Genomic DNA, 18,703 nt, shown 5'->3' on the forward strand with positions numbered 1-18,703 from the left:
ATAGTATGTGTCTGAAAAATCTAATCTTCACAGGGGTGACCCATTGCTCGCCTTGATCTTTTATCGCAGTATTTTCAAATGAATCAAAACATTTCTTTAAAGCAATTTTAGATACTGAACTAGACATCATTCCTGACGCTAAATAGTTGAAGCATTACGTTTTAGAACTGTATAAGATGGAGTGAATGATTTTTCGTTATTGTAAAGTACCTAAGTTAAAGGTTTATTGTAAAGACTGTTCATTAAGTATTTGCCGTGCAAACCACTATTGATACTGCAAATATTTTCGCATTACTTCATACATTTGTAGCTTGAGAGTGAATCTGATAGGCAGTGTTGAGGTACACCAGATAACGAAATTAAAAAAAAAGTATTAGACAATTTCAACAATTTTCTATGTCATGCGTACATGTATAAAGTATGTTCCCTTTAAGAGCGCGAGACCTTCCTCCATTCCGATACACTTTCAACTATATGACATTACTATGAATTGTCCATTGCTTTGTAGAGAATTATGACATAATATACAACACAAATCTTTGTTATACATCAGTTTCTTCCTTTCTTTGTGTATTAATCAGAAAAAAAATCTAATTACAACTCCCGAAATCCAAGACTTGATTCTCTTGTTTGTGAAATCGTCAAACCGACTTATTCCTTATTTATTACCTACTACTTCAATCTTCTAGCGATATTTTTACGCCTAAAATTATTGAATGACAAATGAATTCACTTAGAAAAATATTGTAGTTACAATATTTCAATAGGGTTTCAATTGTAATGAAAGTGCAGCAACAGTGAAAACAAAACTGATTATACCAACCATCCCGAGGATGTATTTTTTATTAAGCACAACAGAACATTACATGGACTTTTTGTGGAATAGTGTAAACATTAAACGAAGTTGATGCTGCTTTGAACTTACATTATAACGTTATTTGGGGAACAGGATTCTTTATTATTTTAGTTTGTCGAGTTTTGAATTACGTATTCTCAAAATTTCATAACTGAAATGTACCATAAAATTTATTCAAATTTTTTAGAGATCAAGTTTAACCTGCTGTAAGCTGCTTTTGATCTCTGCGGAGATAGAACATATTAGGCAATACTCAAGGATCCTGTACCCTTTGAGGGAAAATGAGTGGCAAGTGAAATAAATTGAAGTTCAAGATTAGTTGGAATAGGCGTTTATTGTTTAAATTTACTGTTCCTTAACTTCACGCAGACGACGGACAGCTGACCTGACTGAAGCAGCTGCTGTGGTAGAATAAACCCAGGCACCTCCTGCTACAGTCCTCTTACAACGTTTGCAAGACCAAATGCCAACTACGCTTCGCTTCATCGCATCCTGTGAAGTGATGGAAAGAGTTACGATTACAGTTTGGATTATAGAGTTGAGAAAGTGAAAGCTTAACAGTGATATGGCAGAAGAATAGTTGGACATCTATGTAATTGAGAATTCATTATGTTTTGTGCTTATCTAATTGCAAATTCGACTTACAAAAAAAATAATAACGCACTGAGTGCAAATTCCCTAGTTTACAACCAATTAATACGCAAGCAAACTAATGAAACCGCAATCAGTGCACACTTTTGCTAGAAGTCGAGTTTGCCAGAAGTGGATGTTTTAAACAAAACATCTACTCACCTTGCCACAAAACGTGCAAGTATATTTGCTGTGTTGTGTGATTTCCATTTTCTTGACCATTTTTCTGAGGGAGGCACCATAACGGGTACCATATTTCCCGGTGATTCCAACCTTCTTTGTACGCTTGGCCTGTAATATAAGATATGAGGAATTAAGTATCCAATTTCAAAGTATTTTGAAACTTGCACTGTAACTGGGAAACAAATGGTGGGAGAAAGATAAACAGCAATGAAGCACACATTCGTTCAGATAGCTGGAGATTAATTTGAACGAAATTTGATGAATTTTTGCAGTTATATTTTGCTAGCAATTGTGAATATCCATATAAATGTGACACCATGTGTTGTGGTTAAGCCAATTTTTCTGACACTGGCTTTTAACTAGAGAAAGGCACCAGCTAGTTGAAATTGCACGGTAGTATTACACTTTGAAATTTGAACTACAGCACTTTGAACACTTCTAAGCACTTGTTACCTTATCTTAGAAGTGAAAATTTGTCATTATTTGTTAAAAAGTAGAATTTTGATTGTCACATAACCACACATGAGTAAACCGCGATAACCTAACCTAACAACAATTTGACGCTATTGAAAACTCGTGAATTTGTGAATCTGGTTATAAAATATTGCCGTGAATTCGTGTACGAGCAATTTGAGAAAACAATGGTTTACAACATGTAACATATTTTTCACCGATTTCGTATTAAATACACGATTGCCTATCTTACCATTTTGTACAAGTTCCGACGACCGTCAAAAGAACCGGAAAAAGAGATGTTTTGCTATGAACAGGGATTTGGCGGAAACACGACATTATCAAAGTCAAGAGTACTTGTATTTAGCCCGATTTTGAACTTTATCTATGATTCAGTGAGCAAGTATTGAAAATCTGCTTGAATTACTAAAAAAAAAATTTAACTCAGTTAAAATATATGCATTACAATGACCAATTTTACGATTCGCAAAATTCAAAGATACAAGTTTCCTACTACGTGTTACGACACACCGTTTCAACTCACACGGCAGTATAGGCCTATAAGTTGTCTGTGAGTATAGGAGCACCTGTCCTGTCGTATAAGTGTCTGTGTTCTGTCGTATCTCCGCTGAGTCGCCTGACGTGCGATATATGCGTAAATATATTTAACAACTAATAATATTCGTAGATATAGAAGATGTCTTATCGACATGGACGCGGAGCAAGAAATGCATACGGTTCGTATCGTCAAAGAGAGAGTTCCGAAGATACTCATGGTAAGTTTCACAGTAGACTACTGTTTTTAGGTTATGTTATGTTACTGTTGTTGAAATCATACTCTACTGTTTGTGATATTTATATTTTGCGCTACTTCACAATTAGCTTTACTTGATCGTGAAATAAATCGATTTCCACGGAGTTGTGAATTTCACTATTGTTTGCCAGCAATATTCTGCAACGACCAGTATTTGATGAGTTTTGACACACATCCTGTTGTATTTTGTTATAAGTCGAATTCAAATTCTCTGAATTATTATTAAATAATTCACGTACGGATGTAATGCCTATGGTATGAAAAATTTGCGCAAATTCTACTCAACTTGTGTCACACAAGAACTGAACAACTATATACTTCTATGTTTCAATAGTTGAATATAACTTCATGTTTATTTTTTTTACAGATGGTTCTAGCCACAATGCAGGAAATAGACAGAGTCGCGGGTCGGCTCAAGGAAGCCGAGGTAGGGGACGCGGCGGTCATCCTCCGTGGCTAAAAGGAAAAGAGATAGGGCTTTATTACAAGAAAAAGTCACAGAGTTCACAGAGACCGACGCATGCCATTAAATTGAATCCGCACATTGAAAGAAAAATTAAAAACCTGTTAGAGTCGATGCCAAGTACAAATTTCAGGCCAGTTTCTGGGACAGGAATGTACGATGGTATTGATAGCAAGCTCAAGGCTAGGTATGATCACATTAATGACTCACATTTCAAAAAAAATTTCCTGGAAATTGTGTCTGGCGATATTCAACAAAATCTCACAAAGTCTATGCTTGCTAAATCAAAGCTTGTCCAAAATGATACTTATGACAAGAGAGCAATAGAGGAACACAAAGAAAGAGTCGCGTCACCCGGTTATCAAAAAATGTTGAAGTTCAGGGAAAAATTACCTGCTTTCAAAATGAGGCGGCAAGTCTTGGAGCTCATAGAAAAGAATCAAGTTGTAGTGATAAGTGGTGAAACTGGTGAGTGTTCTAACGAAGTATTACATACATTTTCGCAAGAAATATGTTTTGAAAGCTAACGTGTAAGGATAAACAATCATAGACGCATTCCTTGGTAATATCATTTTTAATTATTTTTCTTCTTTTCTAAGCGGCTATACATGTTTTCAGGTTGTGGCAAAACGACGCAGGTTGCCCAGTTCATTCTAGACGATCAAATCGAAAGAGGAAATGGAAGTGTCACAAAAATTATTTGTACTCAACCACGGAGAATATCGGCTATATCCGTAGCTGAACGAGTCGCTGCAGAGAGAGCAGAAAGGCTTGGGTGTTCCGTTGGCTTTCAAATTAGACTTGAGAAGTAAGAATACTATAGGACAAATAGCCTTACTTTGCTGATGTGATGAAAAGTTTGATTTCGAAAGTTGAATAAAAAAAAAACATTTATTTTCAGAGAATTGTGCAGAGATTATGCGAGCATATTGTTTTGTACTACAGGCATGTTATTACAATTTTTGCACAGTAACCCAGCTTTAACTGATTGGTCTCATTTAATTCTTGACGAAATTCATGAAAGGAGCACAGAAAGTGACTTTATTATTACATTGCTGAAACAGATCATTCCACGGGTGAGTCTTCCGAAATACAAATTGTTCATTTAAAATTGTAGATTAAAAAGCGTCCGGACGTCATTATCTGAAATTTTTGCAGAGACCCAATCTCAAAGTGATTTTGATGAGCGCTACACTGAATTCTGATCAGTTTTCAAAGTATTACAATAACTGTCCGAATATTCATATACCAGGTTTTACGTATCCTGTGCAAGAATATTATTTGGAGGATGTACTCCAGTTTACTCGGTAAGTTGCAAGAAGAGCTACGCTTACTGTACTCTCTGGCAACATAGCCGGTACTAACTTAAAAATTTTATTTCAGATTCAAATTCCCCCCGCCTCCTGAGATGCCAAATAACCATAGAAAGCACATGAAGAGGTATAAGAATCAGCAAAAAAAATCGGATGATTTCTTAGATTTTATTCAACCATATTTACGGCATATCGAGTCTGAGGCAGGTACCTTACAAACAGTTGAAATACTTCACTTACTAATTAATTATCTGACGATTTTTTGTTAACGATTTACATTTACACAGAGAAAATACCCGCAATTTGTTATCGACCAACTTAGAAATCCAGTGAGCGAAGATTTATCACTCGAACTTATTGCGGAACTGGTTCACTTTATATGTACAAACGAAGGTCCAGGTGCCATTCTGATATTTTTACCAGGAATGACTGATATTACCAAATTAACAAGAATGCTACTCGAATCTGGAGAGTATCCATCAAGTGAGTAAAGCTGAGAATTTTTGACAAATAAATAGAGTTTACTTGTTTATCGAATTTACTTTACACTGGACTAATTACCTTGAAACGAAGTACGTACATCAAAGCATTCGTTTCTTGTTGGACACAAGTACATCTTTGCTCGAGGAATACGTATTTCAGTAACAGAAATCATTTACTATTCTAGGTAGGTTTATAGTTTACCCTTTGCATTCACGCCTGCCAACAGTGGATCAGAAACTTGTATTTGAAAGACCTCCAGATCGCGTGAGAAAGATAATAATAGCAACATCAATTGCTGAAACGTCCATAACAATAGAAGATGTTGTGTTTGTTATCGATTCTGGTAAAATGAAATTGAATAAATTCGACACCGATAACAATATAGAAACGTTATTGCCAGAACCCGTCTCTTTGGCCAATGCCAAACAAAGACGTGGGAGAGCTGGAAGGCAAGTTTAATTTTCCCAAAAATGGAAAACTGTTGAAGTAACTCAATTTTATTCTGAATATGGATGAATTGATAATTACAAAATGTATTTCCTGTTTTGATAGAGTTCAACCTGGCAAATGTTATCACTTATATACAAAAGCGCGAGAAATGACAATGGACGAGTATCCCTTACCAGAAATGTTACGAACAAGATTAGAACAAGTTATACTTCAGGCAAAAATTTTACAGCTTGGTAAAATAAAGCCATTTTTAGCAAGTGTAATAGATCCTCCAAATGCAAAAGCTGTCGAACTATCTCTTCAGCTACTCATTACTCTAAATGCTCTTGATGAAGATGAACAGTTAACACCTCTAGGATATCATTTGGCAAAAATACCACTCGACCCCAGAACAGGTGAGTAGAATATATTTTTTCTGTATCCTGCAAAACTTTGCTAATCGTTTATACATTTGGTTTTTATTTTTTGTTTTTCTTCTAGGAAAAATGATAATATTGGGAGCAATTTTTTCATGTGTCGAACCAGTATTTTCAATCGCTGCTAGTCTGACTTATAAAGACGCGTTTTATTGTCCTTTGGGAAAAGAGGCTGAGGCTCAAAAACGGAAATTGGAACTTGGCTTAGGTCAGTACAGCGATCACATTGCACTTGCAGAGGCTCTCAGGCGGTTTGAAGAAGCAAAAACCAGGGGGTCTCCAGGATTCTTTTGTAGACAGTATTTTCTTTCCTGGAACACTCTCAAGCTTTTAACAGACATGAAGAGTCAGTTCGCCAAGTATCTGTGCGAGATGAACTTTCTTCACAGTGCAAATCCTAATGATGAACGTGCAAACAGAAATTCAGATAACTTGGCACTGGTTAAAGCTGTGGTTTGTGCCGGACTTTTTCCGAACGTAGCTATTGTTAAGTAAGTCATTCTTCACTTTTGTTTCTATGCAGTTTAAAAACTCTTTATTCCACTGTTTAATTCTTGGCTTTTTACAGGTCAGTCAGAAGACACGGCGCAAGCGTTGTTACTCCCCAAGATGGCAAAGTCAAGCTTCACCCTTCGAGTATAAACGAAAAATGTCAATCCTTTCCCAGCCCTTATTTGGTTTACTTCACCAAGCAGCTATCCTCAGCTATTTATCTGCACGACACTACGAGTATTAGCCCTATGGGTTTGATATTTGCAGGTCCAAATAGTAAAATAGGTAAGAGTTCTTCAATGAACGACGCCTGTCTTTAATGAAAAAAAAAACCAACAGAAATCGATGCTATTCATAGAAGCGGTTTCGATTTTTTTTTTTTTAATATTCTATGTTTACTGCAGTCTGTGCAAGTACGAATGATTTGATAGGTAAACAAAATAGTGTCTGGATCACTAAAGAGTTGCGAATTTTATAAAGAAAAAAACTACTATAATGGTCGAATTGATCACCGAAATTCGTGAACCCTGTAGCTTAATTTTCTATACCGACTTCTGTTTGTTGCAGGAGAACAGAATGGAAAATGTGTTATGGCACTACCAGGTGCCCTCAGCTTTTTATGTGAACCGGAAACTGCGTTCATTGTTCAGGTAAAACCTTAAGTGTCTGATACATTCATTCGAGGACAAGGGTCTGTCCATCAAAAAATGTAAATACGTTTTTAACGGACAAATTCCAGTTGTATTATTGCTACAGCTATCCTAGATACGGGAGAAATCTTTTTTGTCCGATAATAACAATTCACGCCTTGTTTTCAATTTATGCGCTTATTCAGAAAAGATATTCAAATTTGAAGAATTTCAAACTACCTGTCGGCCCAAACATACTATGATGTAAAATAATATTCAATGCCAGGGTATATTTCACGTTATTTAAAACATGAAGGTATAAGCTCTCTAAGCGTTTTAAATTGAATAACACTGTCATATTTTATTTCATTTTTTATTTCTCCCTTGTTATAGAAATTACGCGCCAAGCTGGAATGGCTGCTGGGATATAAAATCACTCATCCAGGGACGATAAAATGGGACAGTGACGAAGGGGCGGTCTTGAAGTGAGTATTTGAAATTGATTCACCAATAGTATTTTTATCTAAATTACCGTGATTCGCGTGATTAACATTTAAAGATGTTAATAATGCCAAGACTTTTGGGATATCGAATCAAATTCTTAACTTTTTCATAATTGAGAGAAGAAATCGCGAAATCTTTCGCAATCTCCTCTAAGTTTTAAAATCATGGTGATTCATGATTGAACGGGATTTTGCACGGATCGCATTTTATTTCAGAGGTATGATCGAGCTTGTATCGCAGGGCGATGAGGAGATGGGGCTAGAATCTCGTATGTACCACGTGGGATTTGCCAATGAGACATACTCAGATTCTGATTGATAAATAACGATTCATAACGGTTTAATTTTATATCTATGTGAATAACTCGTGTATTCGTTTGTTGTGTCAATTTTTCCATTGTGTTAGAAGCTTGGATGTGAGTATTATTCTTGAATTCTGCCTAGAATTAGCACAAAGTTGACGAATCGCAGCAATTTTTTTCGACGCTTGTTCTCGCATGAATTATATACAGATCATGATAATACTTCCTTAGTAAAGTAAATCTACGTGTATTCCAGTGTTGGAAATAATTGACATTAATTATAGGTAGCGATCAATTGTTAAATATTAGTTTCTTAATCAAAGAACATTCAATTTTTATCCACTTGAGTCACTGAAAAAAGTGAACCATTTTCAATCTTTGAAGAATCTCGGAATGCAACACTCGAGTCACGTATACGGATGTCTGCATCGTCGGGTTTATCCTGTCGAAATAATTAAACAACAAAACAACGCTAATTTTTAAATTCAACTCTCCGAAATGTAAGATATTTCTGTTGTTATAGATTAAATTGTGATCTTTCATCATCACAAGACTTACGAGTCGAAGTATGTCTTCTTTATGTTACTTTATTAGAAAATGGCCAGCTACTGTCGTAGTCATGATCCATTATCTGTAACCGCAAATTTGCATCTTCAATATACGGTTTAGACGTAGTTTAGTTATGAGAAGAATTAGTTTATGTCCATTGAAACAATAGAAGTTGAAAGTATTGCAAAGATATTATTTTCGTCATTCTAAAACCTCTGAGAAAAATTCCAATTTTCCGTTATTCTTTGTCTTATTTTCAAATCCCTGTAGTTTTAAAATCCTCGCTATTTTCGTTTCTTGTTTCGGATGATTGCGTACTGCATTTTTTTCGGTATATGTTTGCGAAGATACGTGCATACAACTCCATAGAATGAGATGGATAGGGACATCCGTGTGATCCTGACTTATGATTATGGCAGCCCGCAGGCGCACGTACTTCAAACGAGCCAATCATAAGTAAAAGTCACCGCTGAATCGACAACAATATTTCCAATGATGTCCATTGTTGTTTGGAGTTTTAATATAGAATTCATGTTCATATGGCGTATTTAATTAATGCAATCCACCGCTCAAACACCCGACTTTCCTACCTGATCTGACTGGCTGATTTCCAATTGTATTCCCGACCGCGTATGTTGTTTCTCCCTGTTTTTCCTGTTTGCTTATTTTATCATTCTTGTTCCTTTATTTCTGCCGTGTCCACCATTCCGCACTGTGACTGACCTGCGGCCAGTTAGCTTCCAGTGAGTCCTTTACCAACTCAGTCTCAACCTCCACCTTTTCTTCGACATAGGTACCATACGAATGAGAAACTCGTGCCTAATAACAGTGACTAACTTCGAGCCCCTTTCGACTATAGGGCAAGCATGAAATTTGATCGACAAGAATAATACTTATCCGTTTCTTTCTTCGCAGCAAAACCATAAATTATTTTCTTATTCTTTCTTTCTTCGAATCAGCAATTTTTGTACATTTATATCCGATGAATTATTTGTCGAACTCGTATATTCTCAGTATTTGTCGTAGTTATATGTTGAAGTACTGAAGAATTTACTCGATCATTTGGAATTTGATTTTTAATGTCAAACGTCGTTTTAAATCTTAGTTCATCAAATGAGGAAAATATTTTTATGTCTTTATCGGTACTGGATGATTAGTTTTCTAACCGTTCTCTTTGCAGATATTATTGAGAAATATTCATGTAATTCCACCCTAATCGTTCACAAATAGCGAAACTTCATTTCATCTTCAGATTGAAAATTTATATCTTATCCTGCAAACAAATTACTGGCAAAATTTTTTTTTCACTTTGCATAATGATATACTGACAAATTTATCGCGCTCCTTGAGCCTGATAAAAACTGTTTCGGGAGTCGGCATATTTCATCTTTGATACTATGATATATCATTATGGTATGAGACCCGAGCCATCTGCCGACGGCCATATTTGCTCGCAGACTTGTTTGATTGACAGCGGATGACATCTATTGATAAAAAGGTCGTCAACCTTTTTCTGAACAGATATAACACTGTAGCTCACGTACAGCGTCACACATACATTCTAACAGTTCAGCTACAATATCATTGTACATTCCGTCTCGAATGTCAAGGCGTATCGCTTATTACACTTGCATTATTCTGTACGTATTATATCGCTGCAGCATTGATTATTCGGCAAGAGTATAATCATCGACGATAAGCTGAGATTAAAATTGAAAATACTTCCTGCCGTCGATATTATAAGTCTCGAAAGTAAAACAGGCGCGATAAGTGTACGAAACGAATCGTTGCATCGAAAGTGCTCGACGTTTCCTGAATTTAGTCTGATTCTCGAAGTGGAGAGTTTACGCGGTATCGGGATTTCAATGTATGGGTCTGGCTGAGCAATATGGCGCCGACAAGACTAATCAGCTGATCGTTTGCGATTCATCATATATTCATACATTGAGTGAATATACAGCAAAAATTATGGTTAAAAACAAGATTTATCATTCAATACGATCAGCGTACCGTTTTTCGACGCTTTGGATCCCGATATACCAAGAGAAAGTCAACCAATGTTTAGGGAATCGTGGCTTTCGCGAAAGACAGTTGTGTGTCGAATTTAGCTATTCATTTTAATCAGAAGGATAACGAAAAAGAAAACTTCGATGACTCATATCGGAAATCGGATAGCAAGTGAGTCGGAAACTCATGCTGATCGCAACGAAATAAAGATCGGTGGTGCATCCTTGCCGTGGGCCACCCGAAAGTCAATGCGGATGAAGAATCTGCAGGGCGCAAAAAGAGGCAAGAAAGTGGCTTACGGGCCAAACGCGTGATGAAGAGGACTGTGGATGTATCGAGACCTGAACTCCGTTGTGACGATGCATCGGCTGCAGGGGAAGGGAGGTACGATAATTGCGTTTCCTGCGCAGCGTCGTGCATTCTGAGTGGCTTCTGCAGCGTGGATAAGCCGATGCGTCGAGTCGATTTAACCGTCCATAACCCGTTCATGTGCTCGGACTACAGCTACGCCTCGGTGTGCAACTCATTCGTGCAAGTGTTGCGGCTACGCCCGATCACCTACAATGTTCACTTACAAGTGAACTGAGACGGTGTATGATAAGAAGACATACGTAGCGCGAATACGGAGACGTATCGCAAATCGCCGTCAACGCACCAAATCGGGTCAATTTTATTTCGTTCGTCGTTACTTACTTACGTTAGCGTGATTGAAGTAATGATTTCATTTCCTAGAATGTAAATTTAATTTTTCCACGAGTGTAGGAACAGGATCAGCTGTTGCCGGTTACAATAAATTGAAGTTTGCACCCCTTTTAGAATAACTTATCATACGGATGTACGTGTGATTCGCCGATTTGTTTGAGTGTCCGTTTGTTCGTATCCTCCGCTAGCGGTTGGCTGCAGTGTAGAGCGAAGTAAATAGTGTGTATACGTAAGGTATAAGGTGGCTCTATGCAACAACACGTTCTTATCGGTTACTGGGTTAGCGGGGCTATCCGGAGCGTGATACATATAATACTTAATCTCCACACCCACGCCCGACGACACTGTCAAGTCACTAACCTGCAGGAACGCGTCATTAATCAATTTTAACACAATTCACTGAACATCCGAGTGCCGGCTTCGTTTCACCTGGATGCAGATACGCCATTCCCACCATCGGCGTGGGGTGAATGAAGCCGGCGAACTGGGTGCTAACGGGGAATGCATATTGTTCATTCGTTTTTGTTTTTTTTTTCTTTTTATTAAGGATGCGTTTACAATCGTTTATAACGTGGTTCTAAATGCTCCGTTCCATGCTAAGATTATATACAATGATACATAACGGAGGTGTGCATTTTATTTTTATTATTTATATTGCAATGTTTCGATGAATATAGTGATAATTAAACATGGTAAGAACTTATCCAGTTTGTTTGAATATCAAATCACACACTTTGCTTCATTCGATAGAGGTTTAGGTACAAGTTAAACGAAGTAAATGAGATTACGGTCTATCAGCAGGTGAGTAGTGATTTTTTCTTGCCGAGTGTAAAGCCCAGCCTGCGCCGATTTTGCACTTATGATGTAATACAAGCCGTTAGGTATAGAGAAGACGTTTGTTCAGACACTGATATGAAATTAGCACGAGTATTCACGGTGCACGCTCTGATAAGTAACCAGCTACGCGTGCATGGCGGTAGATTGGTCGCAGTTATTTATTCTTCCATTTCTTTTCCTTCCATCTTATACTCCTTCTGCAGGTTTTCTCAGCTCGCGATCCCGCGGATCAGAAGACGCTGAAAGGCGAGTAGCGTTGCAGGGTTTGTATTAGAGCATAATTAAGAACAATTTACATCCCCTGCTGCAATCTGTAAGCAATCTAACTCATTCTCTCTCTCTTTCGCGGCCGTGTTCCCGTTTTCTACGGTACCGCAGCACGTCCTGCAACCGATTCCCTTCCACGACGACAACGAAACACCCTGAACACTATTCCCGATTCACAACGCACATCGTACTTGCAACGCGAAGGTGAAAGTCGATTTCGGTTCTGCGGTTAAACCGAATCAACTGCACGAAAACTCGTCGTCACGTCGTCTCGCGTTATAAGGTCAGAACAGCGTTGTAGGGGAACATGGTTCTAGGAACAGAGAATAACGAGCGGCGCTATAACGCGAGTACTTCGTAATTAACAAGAGTCTATAACGCGGTAAGACGATCGGTTATTACATGCGCAGGACGCACTATCTTAGGTCAGTTGCCCCGTTGGTGTCCAACAGTACCTGTACACACTATCCCAAGTATAATATTGTACAGTAGATAGGAAGTACTAATATACCTATTCCGCGGCAAGGTAAGCACTGGGCGTCATAACGACTTTCTTTCTCTCTCTTTTACTCGTTTGGTTCAGCTGATTCATTGTTTTCCGACTTTGTCAGTGCTTGAACAAACGTCCAACACATCAGCGATGGATGAACAGGTGGGCTGCAGGTGGAAACGAAGGCCTAGAAACCAAGCAGCCGAGGCTCGAGTACTTTTGACCTGTACTCTTTTGCCGGGGAAACCCTGCAGCACCTTCAATGATGCAGCAGTGCATTGTAGATCTGCACGTTGCACCGTGGTCTCGGTTCACGGTGGTCGCGGGTGTCTTATATGGGTCCTCGAGTTCGCCGTCGTCGAGGCTGCGGTACCGACCTCAGTACCTACTCTTGGATAGGAGCGAACAGTAGAAGTAAGAGCCAATCGTTCCAATGCCGTTTGGCAGATGAATTGATGCATTTCTTTTCACTCGCTCTTGGAAACTCCTCACGATATGACGTATACCTCTATATCACTGTTCAATGCGCGACCGAGAGCATGGAAAGTCCAAGGCAATATACACGTCACGATGATCAAGGAAATCTTGTGTTGTTTGGTCTGGCGAAAAGACTGGTAATCAATGTAACATCCGAGTTTTTTAATCTGAAAGCATACAATTAACGAATGGCGAAACTTTTCTGTCAATCCTGAAGAATGGTAAAAATTTTCGTCTGTCGGGTAAGTCATTGGGGAATTTTGAATTGCTCGACGGTCACCGGACACCCTGTGTATGTATGTGCGTAAGCTTTTACACCGTGGATTTTATGGACGCGAAATACACACACGCAGGCAGACTTGGGTGCGTATATAAGCGATACGCGTTCCGCATGTTTATTGTTGCGGCTGCCTGCCTGCGTGCAGCAGCCGGGGAATATGTAAGTTCCTTGAATCCCGAGGGTGTTTAAGAACCGTCGCGAGAGATGTTGTTGATATCTCGGCGCATGAGTCCCGACAACATTCGCGCTTACCTGCACAACTCGCCGGTGTCCGAGGCCATCGCTAATTAGCATTGTTATAAGGATGAAAAGCGACCATAGCAAGAGGCGTCCGAGTCCGAGTCTCTCTGTCCAGGGAGTTGACCAGGCAAAATACACATGGAATATGTTGATACGTAGAGAACGTGGACATGGACGTGGACGTGGGGCTCCGCGCATACACAGGAAGAAGATCTCACTCGCGCCGTGCGTACCTACCTCGAGTCCCACTGGTGCAATCCATTTGTATGTACAAACCGTCCATAAGTCTCTAATTCCAAACGAAGCAACGAAAGGGTCAGATACCTAGTACTGCATTTGTGGGTCAAACGCGATCAGCCGATGCTTCCACCCGGGCCCTTTGTGGCCTTTATTGCCTGCCATCGGACTGTCACGTCTATTTTTAGGTAGGTAGGTAGGTACTTGGGTGTGTGCTTCTTCGCCGCCTCCACACCTCGTGTCCATTCGTGACACTCCAGGAGGTACTAGACAGTACACGCTCAAGGTATGTATGCTCGTGCAGCGCTGCACGATCCGCATTGTACTTTTCGCTTGCGGACGACACTGCGGTGGGCACGAATACGTGATATAAGTATCGATACGTGATGGGCGAGCCCGGCTGCGCCCTACGGAACGACCTATTCCAGTCCTACACTTCCAGCTGGCCGCGGACCGCGAACTAGGCCCGGACTAGAAAGGGATTCGACATTCGCCATTTTTATGCATTCTTAATCCATCCAAATTCCTGGTTGTAGTAGTCTTGAAAATTTCAATCACGGAAAGAACACTTTAGCGAATTAATCGATCATATTTTGATCCTTCGATTAGTTCTTAGACTCTGCTTTCTGATCCTTTGATTCCTTGATCCTTTTTCTTTTCTCAACCGAGGATTAGGTTTCGACGTGAAAACTCACGTACAGTTTCATGCCTGTGGTTCGTTCGTTTTCCTGTAACTTGCAGGAAAAGCGCGCTGCGCAAACCGCCGACTGTTGGCAAGCAGGAAGGAGATGTTTGGAACTTCTCAATCTTGCGATAACAAACGAGTGTAAAATCCGCGAAGCTGAAGCGATATATCTGAACATTTCGCTGAGCTACGGTGTCGAGATGAAAGAGACCCCGAGTTTCTTTTACGCGGTTTCAGTTGTCCGCACCGGTTTGTACAGCGCATGATAATGAATACTTTTGCAATCTTTCGCACATCCGTGCAGCACGTACCAAGTCTCCGTTCTGGAAGAAAAGAGAACGCGAAACGGGAAGTTTCTTTATCTCAATTTTATCTGGTTCGAGTTTTCAGTCGTTCAGAAACGACGAGTCGCTTTACACTCATCGAGAGCTCGAGAGTATCTACTGTATAAAAACCATCAGTCCCATTCGGCTGCAGCTGAAACAATTATCGGTATCTATTATACGCACGTTGATATCTCTCCCCGCTGCAGTGATTTTTGACATATCTAATTTTAAGATTCAAATAGATATGGCATCAAAAATCTCCCCGCGACTGCAGCCGTGCATGTTTGCAGCACATGTATATATACGTCATAGTCCAGAGTTAAAATCGTAAAATTCATATGTCGCTCGTGTGCCAACGGTCTTTATTATTCGTCACTTTGCAAACGGCCGTTTTCCAATTACACGCACCAGTTCCGGACTTGTCCGCCTTTTTTCTATCTACTTTTTCTTTTTTTTCCCTCCCCGCCACCGATCTTTTGCTTATCTGTTTTTTTTTATCCTCCGTTTATTCGCTCACTCGAACGTGAACGCAGCGATTGCGTAACGCGGCAGATTCCCCTCGAATTGCACGTTGCACACTCCGCGCTGCGGCAGAACTCTTGTTGAACGTCATTGCGCATATTGGTAAGAAGGAAAGGGGCCAAAGATAACGAAATCCGCCCCTAGAAAGCATCCGTGCAAAAGAAAACTGCCCATGAAAGGTGTGATGAGATGAGCCGTCTTTCATCTCGACTTCAGTTTGCGGTAGTGCAAAGTTGGCCGCACTACAGCGCAATCTATTCATCCCACTACATGCGCAAATGTACCTCTACTTTGGTAACTTGCGTGATGATGATCTCCATATACTCACCTATAACGTATCTATCGAGAGGTTACCACTGGAAGGGTGAGCAGCCTGCACGCAGATAAATATTATGTGTATCAGATACAGGGATACTGCGCATGCTGATTCGTTGCACGTTATATACTGGAGGCAATGCGTAAATCAGTGAACACCTTTGGTGACACGGGACGTACATACCTATGTGTAACGGAATACATTACATTATTACACCGCTTTGCACGGCTCTGCTTACGTTATACCTACTCAGCTTGTAAGAGTACACAGAGGCTTTCATGTCCGCTTCATTGCGAAATGACTTTTCATTTAAAAGGCTCTCTAATTAGCGGTATTTATCGTGTATCTCGCGCATACATAACTATGTATAACGCTACTGCAGCGATGCTGGTTCGCGTACATTACAGCTGACGATGCTTCTTCTTGTCTCTTAGCGCGACGTACGTCGCTAGTTTATACTGTACCTATATGATATAACATACATGTGCATACGGACAGTCATTTGCAGTTGCAAACTTGCAGTTGTACACGTAGGATGTTTGTATGTATATATATTATATATACAATATAAGTACACATATAGATTTGTAACTATAAATGCTCGGTAAAGTTGCGCGTGCGTCGATACGCGTATTACAGAGACCGATTCGAGTTCATCGACTTTTTAAAGCGCGTATCAAATAATGTAGGGAATGCGATAAGGATGTGATAGGAGAGGCGAATCGAGTCGCTACCCGCGGTGACGATCAACCGGCATGGCAGGCAAATTAAATTCGCTAGCGTTTAACCGTTTGGCTTTCAAACTCGCGATTTTTGCGATAGGTATAAGGTACTGTACTACCTGGCAGGCAATGCTTTCTCCGCTATAGAAACTATCTTGCGGATCCGGCTGCTGTATTATGCTACAATTGTGATCTGACTTGCTACTTTATAGCTTATCGAAATCGCGGGACTGTCGCGCCGATGTGCGCGACTCGCAATTATTGATCACGTGAAATAGATTGTGCGGTTATAGTGGATGTATTATTTTCTCTTCGCATTGTCAATCCTATTGTCAACTTCGCGTCTTTCTTGCGTTTCTCTCTCTCTCTCGTATCGAACGGGGGCGTTATAATATGAACGTTGTGTTATGATTCTTCCATTTTTTTCTCCCTCCTTCGAGAACAAAACAGGTTCGTATAATGTGTCTATTACGGTATATGACGATCATGTGACAGTTTGCATTGGTCCTATTTATGTCTGTAAAACTCATTTTTTTTCTGCGGCTACATTATTTCAGGCCGATATTAAGTCGCTAATGCTCATGCTCCTACAAACGGTGAGTAATAGAATAGATTTGCCTCGGTTTGCATCAACTCGTATAGACGATGAAAATTTCATTTTCCACGCGTATCTTTACTTTTCTCTCGACTCTGTTGCAACGCGATTGATTTCTAGGGGTTCCCAAGGGGAATCAAACGGATTCTTACCTTTGAATAAATACTCGTGAACTTTAAAAGTTGCAAGTTTTAAAGCAACCTTGATTTGTTTTCCCTGCTACAGCGGTTTTGATCAGGCATCAAACGTGAATCTATAAGCAATACAAAAATTTTAACCTCATTTGAAACTGTATAATATAAACTAGGTGAAATTGGTTATATCTCGAAACTCTGTATAACTTGATGTGAAAATCAGATTCTTATCGATTATTTGGTATCATTTTTCAATAAATGAAAATTGTAATCTTCGTTGGTTTGTAAAAAATTAATCGGAAGAAAAATTACAGTTACAGTTCGATTGGGAGTTTTAGGGAGGGAAAATAATTGGCGTTTATTTACTAGACGAAAAATTTATTATTCATGTTTGACATTGAATCGTCTGTAAGATTTGGTCCATTATTCGATTTTGAAAAGAACATCATATCAGTCCCCAATATTATACAATGTTATATTCACATGCAATTCATAAATCAATTCGAATATCTCGCAGTAATGTTTTCTAACAATCGTTCACTCGAGCCGTGAAGTTATCAGGTATACAGAGAAAACGTATGCGTGGTTGAATCTGAAATTGAAAAAGGGTAAAAAGTGTTTCGAATCCATTGTAAATTATACAATTACTATTCTAATCGCAAGAAGCAAGCGGCAAAGATTATAGAATTAGGTAATTTTTGTTTTAGTGTAATCGCATTCGGTTCTGCAAATTTAGCATGCTAATTTTTTTCCGTACATTCCCGAGGTTATTTCGAACAAACGCACGCGGAGGATCCGGCGAAGAGAAAAATAAAAATCTCGCGTGAAAAACGAGGAATTTCAATATTGTTAAACTCGGACTGGTTATTTTTATTTGTAAATTTTTTTTGTCAACGTCTCTCTTCTTCCTTGACTCATCGTGTCACTTTTTGTTGGACTGAAAACGACGTCATGACGCCAAGAAACTGAAACCCTCTGCGATCCTATTTCAAAGTGTTTCTATACTTGAACGTGAGGATTTCCCTGCAGACTGCTTAACAACGCACCAAGTGAAAGTGTTTCATCGCTCTTTGAGTCTTCTCTAAATATCCTGCATCTCGCGTCAATTGGCAATTCTTTTTCCGTTCTTTTTTTTTTTTTTTTCTTTCTCGAAGTTGCAGATCTCGTCCACCGCTGTTTGCAGAGAAAAACAGAGAGAGAGAGAGAGAGAATGTGTGAGTGATTACGCTGTCGATATTAACATTGGCGATAAAACGCAAAGTGAAGCCAACACGTACGTAGGTATGTTTCGTTTGTTTGTAGTTCACCATATACAGCGTCTCGATACAAG

General features: G+C 39.3%; 2 protein-coding genes and 1 long non-coding RNA gene across 3 annotated transcripts; 2 read left to right on the forward strand and 1 right to left on the reverse strand.

Annotated features, from left to right (window-relative positions):
- Positions 1–728: 728 nt before the first annotated feature.
- Positions 729–15,688, forward strand: LOC124416533. Its single transcript, XR_006930777.1, has 3 exons — positions 729–987; positions 12,174–12,181; positions 15,679–15,688. It is a non-coding gene; the product is annotated as an uncharacterized LOC124416533 (long non-coding RNA).
- Positions 1,172–2,515, reverse strand: LOC124416532 (60S ribosomal protein L37a). Its single transcript, XM_046897691.1, has 3 exons — positions 2,376–2,515; positions 1,649–1,777; positions 1,172–1,348 (listed from the first exon to the last, which is right to left on the reverse strand). Exons 1-3 carry the CDS (start codon positions 2,376–2,378, stop codon positions 1,202–1,204), a joined length of 279 nt encoding a protein of 92 aa, XP_046753647.1. The 5' UTR covers positions 2,379–2,515; the 3' UTR covers positions 1,172–1,201.
- On the forward strand, positions 2,717–9,010 carry LOC124416529 (ATP-dependent DNA/RNA helicase DHX36). Its single transcript, XM_046897685.1, has 14 exons — positions 2,717–2,898; positions 3,304–3,867; positions 4,018–4,207; positions 4,301–4,475; positions 4,558–4,706; positions 4,783–4,915; positions 5,000–5,195; positions 5,380–5,644; positions 5,748–6,040; positions 6,126–6,552; positions 6,630–6,838; positions 7,121–7,203; positions 7,576–7,667; positions 7,902–9,010. The coding sequence occupies exons 1-14, from the start codon at positions 2,820–2,822 to the stop codon at positions 8,002–8,004; spliced, it is 2,958 nt and encodes a 985-aa protein (XP_046753641.1). The 5' UTR covers positions 2,717–2,819; the 3' UTR covers positions 8,005–9,010.
- Positions 15,689–18,703: the final 3,015 nt, after the last annotated feature.

The sequence above is a fragment of the Diprion similis genome, chromosome 2 (genome assembly GCF_021155765.1).
Source record: "Diprion similis isolate iyDipSimi1 chromosome 2, iyDipSimi1.1, whole genome shotgun sequence".
Classification (NCBI taxonomy): domain Eukaryota; kingdom Metazoa; phylum Arthropoda; class Insecta; order Hymenoptera; family Diprionidae; genus Diprion; species Diprion similis.